The 14357-nt window shown below is 43.8% G+C and overlaps 1 protein-coding gene across 2 annotated transcripts in view; it reads left to right on the top strand.

Moving 5' to 3' along the window:
* The first annotated feature begins 3985 nt into the window (after positions 1-3985).
* The window catches only part of ENPEP (glutamyl aminopeptidase), a 68395-nt gene continuing 58023 nt past the window's right edge, over positions 3986-14357 (top strand). For both annotated transcript variants that reach the window (XM_069459026.1, XM_069459025.1), the window contains exon 1: positions 3986-4879. In XM_069459026.1, coding sequence (XP_069315127.1) covers positions 4236-4879 — 644 coding nt within the window. In that variant the 5' untranslated portion in view covers positions 3986-4235. The remainder of the gene's footprint in view (positions 4880-14357) is intronic.

Below are 14357 nucleotides of genomic sequence, written 5' to 3'. Positions count from 1 at the left end.
CCAACAGCCATGATCCTAGGAAGCCACCCCCGGGGACAGTCTCTGGGGTGGGATTACTCACCCCAGGATGGCAACCAGCACCTCATCACAGGTGGCAGGAGGACGGCTGACAGTCCCCAGGGCATGTGTCACCTCTGGGACCCCTAATATTTCCCCTGCAGGAAACTGGGATGAGCTAGAGATGCACCGTGGGGATCTCGTTTCTGTTTGTGAAAATTACACGGGGAATGATAAAAAGTGGGCTGTGGAATTGGATGGCTGCTAACAAGGGCCACTGGTGCATTGAAGAGAGAAAGGGACAGAGACCTGTCACTCATCAAAATAAAGTGTGAGCGTGGAAGGGATAAAAGCAAAAACAAACAAACAAAAAACCCGCAGCAGGGTTTTACCTACATGCCTCTAAGAGTATTCACTGATACTTCTTCTGATGCCCACATTTTAACGTTTATCCTCGAATTCCTCGCCTACTACATATTTGTTAAAAAGTACATACTGAGTCAACAAATATTTGTTGGCCAGGTGCGGTGGCTCACGCCTGTAATCCCAGCACTCTGGGAGGCCGAAGCGGGTGGATCGCTCGAGGTCAGGAGTGCGAGACCAGCCTGAGCAAGAGCGAGACACCTGTCTCTACTAAAAATAGAAAGAAATGATCTGGACAGCTAAAAATATATATAGAAAAAATTAGCCAGGCATGGTGGCACATGCCTGGAGTCCCAGCTACACGGGAGGCTGAGGCAGGAGGATCGCTTGAGCCCAGGAGTTTGAGGTTGCTGCGAGCGAGGATGACGCCACGGCACTCTAGCCCGGGCAACAGAGGGAGACTCTGTCTCAAAAAAAAAAAAAAAAAAAAAAAAAAAAAAAAAAAATTTTTTGAGTGAATGAATGAATGAACAGCAGCCCACAGACACTTTCCAGGCAGGCAGGTCAAGCGACCTGATTCTCTCCAGCGCAATCAGAATGAATAAACAGGAATGTAATTGTTGTTTGTGAGTTGAGAAACCCTGGTGCCCACGGGGACGTGGGCAGAAGATACTGTGAGAACAAGTCTGTGAATACCAGAAAACTCCTCAGAGAATTCTCAAAACATCCTGGAAACAACAACAAGAAAATAGAGAAGATCGAAATCTATTGTTCTATTGATTTTTGTTTTTTATTGAATTGGGTTGGGATGTGTTTTGGAAGTTTATTTTCCTTCTCATCCTCTTTGAAAATCCTCCTCCTTCTTGCTCTTCCTCCCCTTTGCCTCCTGCCCCCCTCTTTCTCATTCTCTTCTTCCTCATCTTCCCCACCGTTGTAGTTCCCCAGGTTGGGCCAGTCCCTGAGCAAACGCAGCATTTACAAACCAGCGAAAATGAGACGGGGGCTTGCTGAGCACACTCTGTTTTAAAACTCTTTGTAGCAGTTTTCGGCTCTTGGAAAAAGTGAATCTAGTTCACTTGGTCTTAAAACCAATTGAACATTTCATTTTGTTACTGTTATTTTTTAGAGCCCAGCTACAACGTGGCACCAACTGACCATTTTAAAACTGTTGCCAAGGCCAAATAAAAGAGCAAGAATAAAGCGCAGGCATTGAAATTCCAAGCGAATTGGCCAGGATCACAAAGAACATTGCCCATATGGATTTATTTATTTTTTATTCAGGATATTATGGGGGTACAAACATTTTGGTTACATTTGATGCGTTTGCCTCCTCCGAGCCCAGGCTACAAGCGTGCCCCCCCCCCCCAATACAGTGCTCTCTGCTTCCATTAGCTGTGGATATATCCCCCACCCCCCACCCAACCAGCACCCGGTGAGTATTACTACCATGTGAACACCTTAGTGTTGGCCAGTTAGTACCAATTTGATGGCGAGTACATGTGGTGCTTGTTTTTCCATCCCTGTGATACCTCACTTCGGAGGATGGGCTCAATCTCTACCCAGGATGATACAAGAGGTGCTAGATCACCGCTGTTTTTTGTGGCTGAGTAGTGTTCCATGGTATACATGTACCACATTTTATTAATCCACTCATGTACTGATGGGCACTTGGGTTGTTTCCACATCTTTGCAATTGTGAATTGTGCTGCTGTAAACATCCGAGTGCAGATGTCTTTATTATAGAATGTCTTTTTTTCCCTTTGGATAGATGCCTAGTAGTGAAATTGCTGGATCAAATGGTAGTTCTATTTTTAGTTCTTTGAGGTATCTCCAAATTACTTGCCACAGAGGTTGTATTAGTTTGCAGTCCTACCAGCAGTGTACGAGTGTTCCTGTCTCTCCACATCCACGCCAGCATTTGTTGTTTTGGGACTTTTTGCTAAGGGCCATTCTCACTGGAGTTAGGTGATATCTCATTGTAGTTTTGATTTGCATTTCCCTAATGATTAGAGATGTTTGAGCACTTTTTTTTATGTTTCTTGGCCATTAGTCTGTCTTCTTTTGAAAAGTTTCTGTTTCTGTCGCCCACATGGATTTAGAACTCATGGTTAGCCAAGGCAGACACAATGGCACTCTCGTTTTCAACTCTACCTAACCCTTTAAAGTTTGGAAACGCATGGATTGACCATGGGGGTTTATAGAACTTACATTCTTTTTTTTTTTTTTTTTTTTTTTTTTGAGACAGAGTCTCTCTCTGTTGCCCTGGCTAGAGTGCAGTGCCATCAAACTCACAGCAACCTCAAACTTCTGAGCTTAAGCAATCCTCCTGCTTCAGCCTCCCGAGTAGCTGGGACTACAGGCATGCGCCACCATGCCCGGGTAATATTTTCTATATATTTTTAGCTGTCCAGATCATTTGTTTCTATTTTTAGTAGAGATGGGGGTCTCACTCTTGCTCAGGCTGGTCTCGAACTCCTGAGCTCAAACAATCCTCCCGCCTCGGCCTCCCAGAGTGCCAGAATTATAGGCCTGAGCCACCACGCCCGGCCTACTTTTTCATAGTTACTTAACCCTTGACTATTTCTCCTCTTCAGAGATGGAGGCAGGGTAATGTACCAGTTAGATACATGGACTTTGACTCAGAAAACCGGGGTTCAAACCCCAATTCTGCTATTTACCAGTCGTGTGACCTCGAGCAATGACTTAATCTCTCCAAATGTCAGTCTTCCCATCTCTAAAATGGGTGCCTTCATACTACCAAACTCATAGGGTGGTTGGGAAGATTTAAATGATAACTCCTGTAAAATATTACCATAGTGCCTGGCATATAGAAAGAAGACTCTCAAAATTTTTATAATGATTTTAGGAGTGCTATTATTAATAGAGGTGCCTTGGGTATTTACATCTAAGCTACTGTGATTCTGGGCCCTCTGCCTTGTCATTCTGAAGCAGTAGGTTTGCATTGATAATGGATCTCCACAGGGGCCACTTTTCCAATCTGGAATGTGCTCCCAACCTGCTTTATCACATCAAGTGAATCTCACCAGGAGGCAAACTGCACTCTTTTCACTTTCTCTCTTTTCTTCTGCTTTCCAGCTCCGCTACTGCTTTGGGCGACCTCTTGGTGTCCCCTCTCTCTGTCACCCAGTATCAACTGGACTGTCACCTGGCTGTGCTCATCCACCAGTTTAACAAATGTTTACTGAGTGCTTCAGGGGTCCGTGCGCCTGTGTCTCCAACTCCAGGATATGACTTCTCCAAAGGGCAGAGTTTTGAATGTTGACAGAAGAGGAAAAAAAGAGTGAAAAGAAAACATTTCGCTACTTTGGCAGGCTACCTGATGAAAACAGCTGAAATCCAAGAAGCCCTTCAGTTAAGGGAGAGCCTGTGAGCACAACAGGAAGAAGCCGCAGAGCAGAGCGGGTGGCAAAGGTTGCGATTTTTGCGGTAAGCACACCTCACCCCTGCGCTTTCTCCCTGCAAGCTGCTGACGGGGCTTTGGCAAGGGATCGTCCCCTCTTGGCTGATAAGCTAAGCCCTGTTTTATATTTAACTCGCTCCAGCGCAGGAAGGGTAAGGGGTGGGGATGCGGCGTTTATAAGAGGAGCGGTGACAATGTTCTGGGCAGTCCTCCTCCTCCAGCTCGGGTCCCCTTAGGGCCTCCTTCTCCCACCCCCTGTTTCCACTGCGTCCTGGAGGGGCCGGTGGGGACAAAGGGACAGAGGAGAGGACGCAGGAAGCCAGAGGTGTGGGAAAAGCGAAACCCCAGGCTGTCAAACCAGGGGATCCCTTCCAATTTAAAAAGGAAGTCTGCTGACGTCCGTTAGCTAAATTTAACATCCTTGGCTGTGCGACGCCGGACTTGGGGAACGAACATGAACTTTGCCGACAGGGAGGGCCCTAAGAGATACTGCATCCAGACAAAGCATGTGGCCGTCATCTGCGCCGTCGTGGTGGGAGTGGGGTTAGTGGTAGGGCTGTCCGTGGGCTTGACCAGATCGTGTGACTCCGCCGGGGGCTCCGGGCAGGGGACATCTCCGGCCCCGTCTCACCTGCCTTCTTCCACCGCGGAGACTTCCACCGTTCCTGCCCAGGACGAGGACGTCTGCCCTGCCAGCGACGATGACAGCGGAGAGTGGACGAACTTCAGGCTGCCGGACTACCTCACCCCCGCGCACTACGACCTGGAGGTGCAGCCCGTGTTGGAGGAGGACACCTACACGGGCACCGTGAACATCTCCATCAACGTGAGCGCGGCCACGCGCTACGTGTGGCTGCACCTCCGGGAGACGAGGATCACCCAGCTGCCGGCGCTGCAGAGCCCCGCCGGGGAGCAGGTGCCAGTCAAGAGATGCTTCGAGTACGAAACCCAGGAGTACCTGGTGATCGAGACGGAAGAAGAGCTTTCCCCCAGCGGCGACGACGGTCTCTACGTCCTGACCTTGGAGTTCGCCGGCTGGCTGAACGGCTCCCTCGTGGGCTTTTACAGAACCACCTACACGGAGAACGGACAGACCAAGTAAATATTCATTTTTGCTTGACATTCCTGAGACTCACGTTTATCTGGCTTCTATTCGTCACTCTTGGCGTTTCCTTTGCACTTTCCACCTTTTCGTTATTTTGTTGGTCTGATCTTTACCCTTGGTTTCAATGCTGCCTGCTCGTCTGGAAAGTAAAAATTGTTGCCCTGTTGTGTGTTAAAAGCCTATCCTCGAACTAGAAAGTAGTGAATGAACTGCACGAGGTCAAAAATGAGTGTAAGTTATTCCATCCGGAGAAATCATAATATACTGCACCCTATCCTTAGTATTTACATAAATTATGTCAGATTTTTAAAACTACATATGATTGATAAATTTCACTAGGGATATTATTGGGTTATACAGGATTATATTGGATTTTAAACTGAACTTTTAGAGTGGTATTACACTAAATTTAGGTGACAAAACAGTAAACTTCAATTACTGTTTTGTCCATTTTATTGGAGAAGAGAAACATTAAAAGATTACATTAAGGCCGGGCAGGTGGCTCACGCCTGTAATCCTAGCACTCTGGGAGGCCGAGGCGGGAGGATCGCTTGAGGTCAGGAGTTCGAGACCAGCCTGAGCAAGAGCGAGACCCCTGTCTCTACTAAAAATAGAAAGAAATTATATGGACAGCTAAAATATATATATGTATATATACACACACACACACACACACACACACACAGAAAAAATTAGCTGGGCATGGTGGCACATGCCTGTAGTCCCAGCTACTCAGGAGGCTGAGGCAGGAGGATTGTTTGAGCCCAGGAGTTTGAGGTTGCTGTGAGCTAGGCTGATGCCATGGCACTCTAGCCTGGGCAACAGAGTGAGACTCTGTCTCAAAAAAAAAAAAAAAAAAAATTACATGAGATCCACAGAATTATCTTTGTGTCTTTATCTAGGAAGGAAGGCAAGACTGGGTCTTTTTGGTCTCATATGGCCAAAACCGTGTTTTAGACACAGGCTTTCAGGAAATACTCATTGAGTCCACGCATCAGTAGCACAGGGGTCAGTTTGGGGGCTCATGGCTCATCATGCAAAATGCAATGGTAATGCTGAGCCTTTTGCAACATAAAAGATATGCTAAGTAACTAGGTGCATACAGTTGTTTTTTCTCCCCACAGTTCTGCAAGCAGAGATGGATGTGTGTGTCTGTGTGTGTGTGTGTTTGCTTCACACCTATGCATATTCTAATCTATCTAGTGTTTGTATCCACCCGTGAGTATTACTATAGCTGTGTGAAAGGCATAAACTTTCTCAGTGAACTCAAAAAACCTTCCCACTGTGGATGTAGCCGTTGACTCAGGGAGGAGGGCTACGCTACGCCCTGGGTGTAACTGAACTTGAAACTGCTTTGACCTTTGCCTGCTTAGATTCTGATGCGGTAAATGATTAAGAGTGTTTCATGTCACGATTCAGAAATGTGAGTCTGGGGCCAGTCCACTGAATTTCCCTTTCCTCTGTTGTTTTAAGCATGTTATAGAGCAAAGCGTATCTTTTGGTCAACAGTCTTCCTATTACTTGTTAGAGAGACTCAGGACTAAGAAGAAATATTTAAATATTCCTGTAGTACTATGTGGTATGCTGATAAATAGAATAGAGATAACTTGAAGAAAATATTTGGAGGGATCATGCTCATGTAGATTCTGTATCTTAGCATTGCTGGCAATAAAACAAGCTTCTTTATTGTTTACATATTTTTCTGTCCATAAAAATTATATTGTTGAAAGGATAAAAAAGTTATAAAAAAGGAAAATCGAAGCCTATGAATAAGATCACCACCTAGAGGTAATCCCTATTAACGAGTTATTGTATAGTCTAATATTTTTCTAGGCAATCAAAATGCATGTAAATGCATGATTTCTGCCAATCTATCAATCTATCTGTCTACATGCCTTTTTTACTTAATATATCATGAGGATTTCCCCTTATTCTTAAATATTTTTAAGAATCTGATTTTAAAGATTCTGCAGTATTCTACTGTATGAATGCACTGTTTTGTTTTTTTTTTTTTAGACAGAGTCTCATTCTTGCCCGGGCTAGAGTGCCGTGGTGTCAGCCCAGCTCACAGCAACCTCCAACTCCTGGGCTCAAGCAATCCTCCTGCCTCAGCCTCCCGAGTAGCTGGGACTACAGGCATGCACAACCATGCTTGGCTAATTTTTTCTCTACATATTTTTAGCTGTCCAAATCATTTTCTATTTTTTTTTTTTTTAATAGAGATGGGGTCTCGCTCTTGCTCAGGCTGGTCTTGAACTCCTGACCTCGAGCAATCCTCCCGCCTCGGCCTCCCAGAGTGCTAGGATTACAGGCATGAGCCACCGCGCCCGGCCTGAATGCACTGTTTAAAACCAATTCCCTATTGTTGGGCAACAGATAGAGGATGGCTTGAGCCCAGGAGTCTGAGGTTGCTGTGAGCTAGGCTGACGCCACGGAACTCTAGCCAGGCAAGAGAGTGAGACTCTGTTTCAAAAAAAAAAAAAAAAAAAAAAAATTAAAGAAATAAATTATTATTACTAAACCTTTAAAACTCCTTCTTAGGTTGTGAAAACAATAGAAATTCCATCTGAGTAAAGCCATCAAAATATTTATAAAATAAATTAAATTTTGCACACAATAGGAAGGCCAAAACGTATGGAACTAAATAGTTTCCATTAATACGTTTCTGTTATGTATGATAAAGCATTATATACTCAAATATATAATATTCACTTTGACTCTTTGGATTGTTTTACTGTACCAGTTAATTTTACCGTAAAATATATACCTGAGAGCTGACATTCTGATGAAGTTCACTGACTTAATTTTTTGTTGGGAAATACCAAGTGACACAAGATTGGCAAGTGAGGCTGATGATCATTTAGGTCCTCATTGGTCTTCCTGACTTTGTTTCCACGGGGAGAAGTTGAAAGCTCTCACGTGACACACGATGCTGCCAGCTCTGTTCTGCACACGTGGGTTTGGAACCCTTCTGGCATCTGCTCAATAACCTCATTTAGGCCAAATGGAATACTTTTGGTTTTCCTTGTTATGAAATATTTCAAGCACATGAGAAAAGTGCATTATGGTTTTTTTTTTCCCCCAAGCCTGTGAGTAACATTTTGACAACGCAGCCTCTAGGAATTCTCATCCACGGAGTCCAGACAAGGGCTGCCCGAGTGAGTTCACCGGGAGCAGCATCATTCTTTCAGACTGCAGAGTGAGCTTCCTCATAGATGACGCTCGTGCAATTGTGCGTATCATCTCAGGAATGCATTTGAAGTACGCAGTCAAAATTATATTTTCTTACCTTTCTGCCTTAATGTGCAATTTAACTCCCGGACTGAGTAGTAGCAGTCTGGGATATTAATGCAACAAGCACAATGCAAACTAACATGATCACGCTCTGTAAGTAACCCAGATTACTCGATTTCTGCAAATACGACCGGGACTTTGAACTTCACAAAGAGGAAACAACTATTCAAGGTTCTTTCCCCCAAGACTGAGGGGCAGAGGGAGAGGTGGGGGAGCTAGTTTAGAGTGCTCAGCAGTGACTGCCACCTCGTCCTGCTGGGGACAGAGCTGTGGTGACGCTTGGGAGGAGCAAGTTTAGAAACATCACAAGTCACTTTTTCTTTATTGATCTACCTCTTGTGACTCTGTTACTTAGGGTCTGAGGAAAACCACTTGGAAGGGTTGGAACCTTTGGAATGTCTCCCTGACCTCCTCCTTCCCACTCTCTCACTATTATGTGGGATTTCCAGTTGTTATTGTCCCCAAAAGAGTTCTCCTTTCCTCACATCTCCAAACTGTGTATTTTCTTCTCTCCGAGGGTCAGCATTTCCTTCGTAGTATTTGAACTGTGCTTACTCAGCGTTTCCCAAAATGCATTCCACAGAGTTCTAGCTGCGTGGGATCTCGGTAGATATTACCAAGAGGGGGGGGAAAAAAAAACAAAACCAAAACTATGGAGGGATTCTGTTAGTTTGGACAATAATACTAAACCCCAAATGATCTGTTTTTGTTTTTTCATGGTGGAACTTTTCAAAGGCTTTATATTATATAATGATGCCCATTATGACTCTCTCTAAGAGAATGGCAGAGTATGCAGTTTCTCATCTATCTGTGACTTTGGACTCTTCCGTGACATTCCTGAGAGTAGGGCTGTATCCCTCCTGTTGATTGCCTGGCGCACGGTGAGCACTAAAATATTATTGAACGAATATATGGAAATATTTTGCTATAGGCTGTCACGTGACTGATGGCCTCTGACACATGCCCGGACGTGCTTCGAGGACACAGCCCCTGTCCCATACACGAGTCCACCCTCCGCCAAGGACACCTCTACCTTCCCACTCAGTCACGGTGCAAAACTCTGTGGAAGGCTGATGAATTTTTTTGGCTTAGGAATGCAATCTTCATACTTTAAGGAATGAGAATTCTTAGATTGACAGGAAGCACAACAAATTTACAAGAGGGTCAGGTCATTTCTAGTTTGTGTTTTCAGGGTGCTCTTCATTGCATTGGTGGAACGGAAGCTGAATCTTGGTATTATGGTGGAATTTCCATACGTAGAGACATGGGGGGAGGTAAAAAGCAGAAGGGAAAGGTATCAAGCGAGACAAGTATAGTGGGGACAGGAAAATCCGTTTGTAGGGGAGGTTTCTAGGAAGAGGCCAGCTCGAGATAACTGAGAACCAGTGGGAAGAAAAGGGGGAATCGCTGATCGGCGGCATGAAAAGGAAATATTGACCCCTGACCTTTGGCTGTGGATGGGGAAGGAAAGAGCTAACTCAGCACCTTGGTATGTGGAAATGGAGCAAGAATCCAGGAACAAGGAGGACGGTGATTTCAGGATAGAGAGAACAGGACACGGTGGAGAAAAGAGCTTGGAGGTAAGGCTTCCAAGATCTACAGATTGATGAACTATGGGGAAGCGCGAATAAAGTTAGGGGTTTAGGCTGCCCCAGATACCTGATCTGATTGGACTGAGAACCCTCCCCTTGAATTGATGTTAGCAACGGAGGAGAAGGAGCTGGTTTGGAGGGTTATAAATTCAGTGTCAGATGTGTTGAAGGCCTGTCAGACACCTAAGATGAGATGGCCAGCAGTCATTTGGACAAGTAAGTCTGAAGCAGAAGCCTTGTGTTCAAGGGTTTCACGCAGACCTTGCTGTTGATTCTGCTAGTGCATCTTACTAAATTGCTGGACACAGCCTGACAGTCCCTATCAGAAACAGCATGCCAGGTGATTTATGAGATAATCAGGTAGTTTTTTGTTTTGTTTTTAAAGTTGACTCAAAGTGAACCAAGCTGTGACTTGTGTTACCGCTTCTCTCCCTCAGCTTTCTCTAAACTCACCTTGATCTCGGTAGTGGGATTGTGCCTGTGAATAGCCACTGCACTCCAGCCTGGGCAACATAGCGAGACCCCGTCTCTATAAAAAATAAAAATAAAAAATAAGTAAGTAAAGCCACCTTGGTCTGATCCACTCAGAGAAGTCAGAGAAATGTTCCTCCCTTTTGTAAATGACTAAATTGCATAGAATACTGTTGTACTGTGCTAGGTCTAGTAAGTGACTTATTAACACGGCGCAGGGCGGCCCTGTGGAAAAGTGGTTTAGCTCAGCACGTTTGCCTGGCATACCCAAGGGTCGCTGCGAATATGTTGTGCTATTAGTCAGGCTGTTCCTGTTAATTTGCAACACAATTCATCTGATTTTAAAAAGGAGTTTTAATCACTGAATAAAACCTCCCCAAAGAAGCTGTGATCTAAAATGGTTTTGTATTACTATCTCGTATACCTTGTTTTCAAATTTGCCAGTATTTGGAAAAGTTTAGTGACTGTTGATGGAATTTACATGTATAAATAGGGGTTTTTGAGTTATTTCGAAGTTCATGAGAAAAATAACAGGTTACCGTTTTAAAAAGTGGTTACATTGCCCATAGTATTTATATACCAAGTAATTTTTTTCCAGTACATATTACAGTCAAGTGAATGAATTTTGAATACTTTAGATTGTGGAAAATGCTACGTCAGAATGTATAGTTAGCTTCTAGATTTACAAGATTCAGAATGAGCTGTATCCTAACCTTGTTATGTAAATTTTAAGAGAGTTTCAAATGTATTACTACATGAGATCTACCCCCATTCACTTTCCCATGGCCTGTGAAGAGGCCATATAAGCTCTGGTAACCAGGTTTTACGGACGAGGACACTAAAATCTGAGGTTTTGTGACTTACTCAAAGTCACTCTTAAGGCTCCACAGTAGCATCAGAATCTAAGGATTTTTACTCTTAGAAAAGGGTTTTCTTACACCTTAAAAAAGAAAAAAAAAAACCACACATACACATTTTGTAGCTCCTCTGGTTGATGAATATCACTTTACCTACACCAGTGTAAATCCAGGTCACTGAGTTATACCCGCTGTGATTAACATTTGTTGAGAGGACCACCAAGATGTCACACGCACAGTGACATCTCTAGCACTGTACTGTTTCATGTCCAAGAATATTGTAATTTAGGGAGACAGGTCTTGCCTACAATCGAGAGAGAAGGTGATAAAAAGATTGAAAATTCTTCCCTCTCCGGGGTTCTCTGGACTATCATTACTCTCTAGCATCTAGCAGAGAGTGAGCAAAGTATTTGAAAACCTACTCAAGCGCGCTGCTTAGCAGAGTGTAATCCCGCTCCCGCTTTGCTCTCACCTACCACGCAGGCAGGCGAGCACTCGCTCACATTCTCCAGTTAGTCAGCTGGCTTATTCCTGGGGCCTGACTAAGCCAAACGCTCTTGCAGGGAGTGACTTTTCCTTTTCCTCTGCTTCTGGAAGAAATCAGGAGCCAGAGGAATTCAGAAGAAAAAGGCAGCTGACTAAACATGGGGTTGGAACTTGGTGGATCTTATTATAAAACCTTAGTCCTGTGGGAAAGTGTACAGGTTTCTTTACCTTCTAATGTATTTGCAATTAACCACAATCTGCAAGATGTTTAGAAACTCCAATTGACTACACTGTTAATGTCACAAAACTAGTAATTATTCGATTACAGAATAAATTCTTAGCTGAGACTTTTCTTGGGTAATTTTTGATTTTGAAATAATTTCAAATTTATAGAAAAGTTACAAGGACACTACAAAGAACTGCTAGCAATAGTTTACCCAGATTCACCAATTGTTTACATTTTGTCCCAATTCCCCCCTTTTTAGCGAGACATCGTTTCCTTTTATCTTTTAACATCAGAGTATACTTCTTTTTTTTTTTTTTTTTTTGAGACAGAGTCTCACTCTGTTGCCCAGGCTAGAGTGCCGTGGTGTCAGCCTCGCTCACAGCAACCTCAAACTCCTGGGCTCAAGTGATCCTCCTTGCCTCCATGCCCAGCTAACTTTTTCTATATATATTTTTAGTTGTCCAGCTAATTTCTTTCTATTTTTAGTAGAGGTGGGGTCTCGCTTTTGCTCAGAGCTGGTCTCAAACTCCTGAGCTCAAACGATCCACCCACCTCGGCCTCCCAGAGTGCTGGGGTTACAGGCGTGAGGCACCGCGCCCGGCCTGAGTATACTTCTTGAGTACAGACACATTCCCTAACATAACCTCAGTACAATAAAATCAGGAAATTTAACGTCGACGCAATGAGCTAAAGCACAATCCATAATTAAGTTTCATCAATTAACCCAATAACATCTTTTAAAGCAATTGTTTCCTAGTCTATTATCCAGTCTGGAATTGTGTGTTGCATTTTAGATTCCTTTACACTGGAAGAGTCCCTTGGCCCTTCCTTGTCCTTCTCAACGTTGATATTTTTGAAGAGTACAGGGCAGTTATTTTGAGAATGTTCCTCAATTTTAGTTTGTCTGACTTTCCTCATGATTTAAAAATGCAAGTCAAGCATTTTTGTCGGGAATGTGTCCCCCTCAACACATCAGAAGGCACATCTTGTTGGTTTGTGCGATTATTGGTGATGCTACCTTGGATTGCTTGGTTAAGATAGTATCCAAAAAGTTTCTCTATTGTAAAATTACAGTTATTCTCTTTGTAAGTAATTTTCCGGGACATTCTTTGAAACGATGCTAATATCCCTTCCTCATCAAAGTTTTACCTACTTGTTTTGGCAACCACTGATGATTTCCTAAGTCCATTTTTCCTTAAAAAATTATCAGTAGGCAACCTACTATGAGGAAGAGCTTTCCCTTCTCCCCTATTTATTTACTCCTTCTTAAAATCAGAGTAAAGATTCACGGATTTTGATTTTATTCCATGGGTTATAATTCCATTATTTATTTTGATGTTCCAACACCTCCAGGTGTGGCCAATCCAGTCAAATCCTATATTAAATTCTTGGACCAAAGTAAAATGCAGACTCTTCCCATGGCCTGTGATATTTTCCCCATCTGGCCTCTGCTGACCTTGTGTCACACTGACTGGGTTTCAACCACACTGGACACCATTCAGGTCCTCAGCCATGTCGAGTTCTATTTCCCTTAGGCACTTTGCACCTACCTGTTTGCTCTGCTCCAACACGTTGTCCTTAATCTTCACTTGTCTGGCTTTTTCTTGGGATTCAGATCTCAGTAAACCATCATCTATGCCAAGAGATTGTCTCTTTCTACTCTACCTATAGGTGCTCAGCACTTTCCTAGTCAGTCATTCTCTGCCACTGCCTGCGTTTTATTGCCTACATAGCTCTCATCACTCTCCTAAACTATGTGTTTATTTGTACATTTATTGTCTGACACCCTGCAAGAAAGCTGGGACCTTAGCTATACAGTCTTTGTGGTTTCCTTAGCACCTAGAATAATGTCTGCAAATGTGTCCCTGTGTGCATGCCTAAGTATTTGCGTGTATGCACGTGTGTGCATGTGTGTGTGTGTGGAGTCTGTGTAAAGAGGGGATGGGCTCGATGAATATTCATTAGATGAATATGTGATCTAATAATTTAGCTTGATATTCTTTATGATATGCATTCCTGAGTCCCTGAGAATCCCGAAAGACAAAATATGTTCATTATTTTTTTTTTTTTTTTTTTGTTGAGACAGAGTCTCACTTTGTTGCCCAGGTTAGAGTGAGTGCCGTGGCGTCAGCTTAGCTCACAGCAACCTCAGACTCCTCGGCTTAAGCGATCCTACTGCCTCAGCCTCCCGAGTAGCTGGGACTACAGGCATGCGCCACTATGCCCGGCTAATTTTTTCTATATAGATTTTTAGTTGTCCATATAATGTCTTTCTATTTTTAGTAGAGACGGGGTCTCGCTCTTGCTCAGGCTGGTCTCGAACTCCTGACCTCTAGCAATCCACCCGCCTCGGCCTCCCAGAGTGCTAGGATTACAGGCGTGAGCCACCGCGCCCGGCAATATGTTCATTATTAATGAACATAAATCAAGATTTCTTTACTTTTTCTTTTCTTTTTTTTTTTTTTGAGACAGAGTCTCTCTCTGTTGCCCAGGCTAGAGTGCCGTGGCATCAGCCTAGCTCACAGCAACCTCAGACTCCTGGGCT

Source organism: Eulemur rufifrons, chromosome 26 (genome assembly GCF_041146395.1).
Source record: "Eulemur rufifrons isolate Redbay chromosome 26, OSU_ERuf_1, whole genome shotgun sequence".
Taxonomy (NCBI): domain Eukaryota; kingdom Metazoa; phylum Chordata; class Mammalia; order Primates; family Lemuridae; genus Eulemur; species Eulemur rufifrons.
Note: the sequence above shows the minus strand (reverse complement) of the source record. Positions and strands in the feature narration are given on the sequence as shown.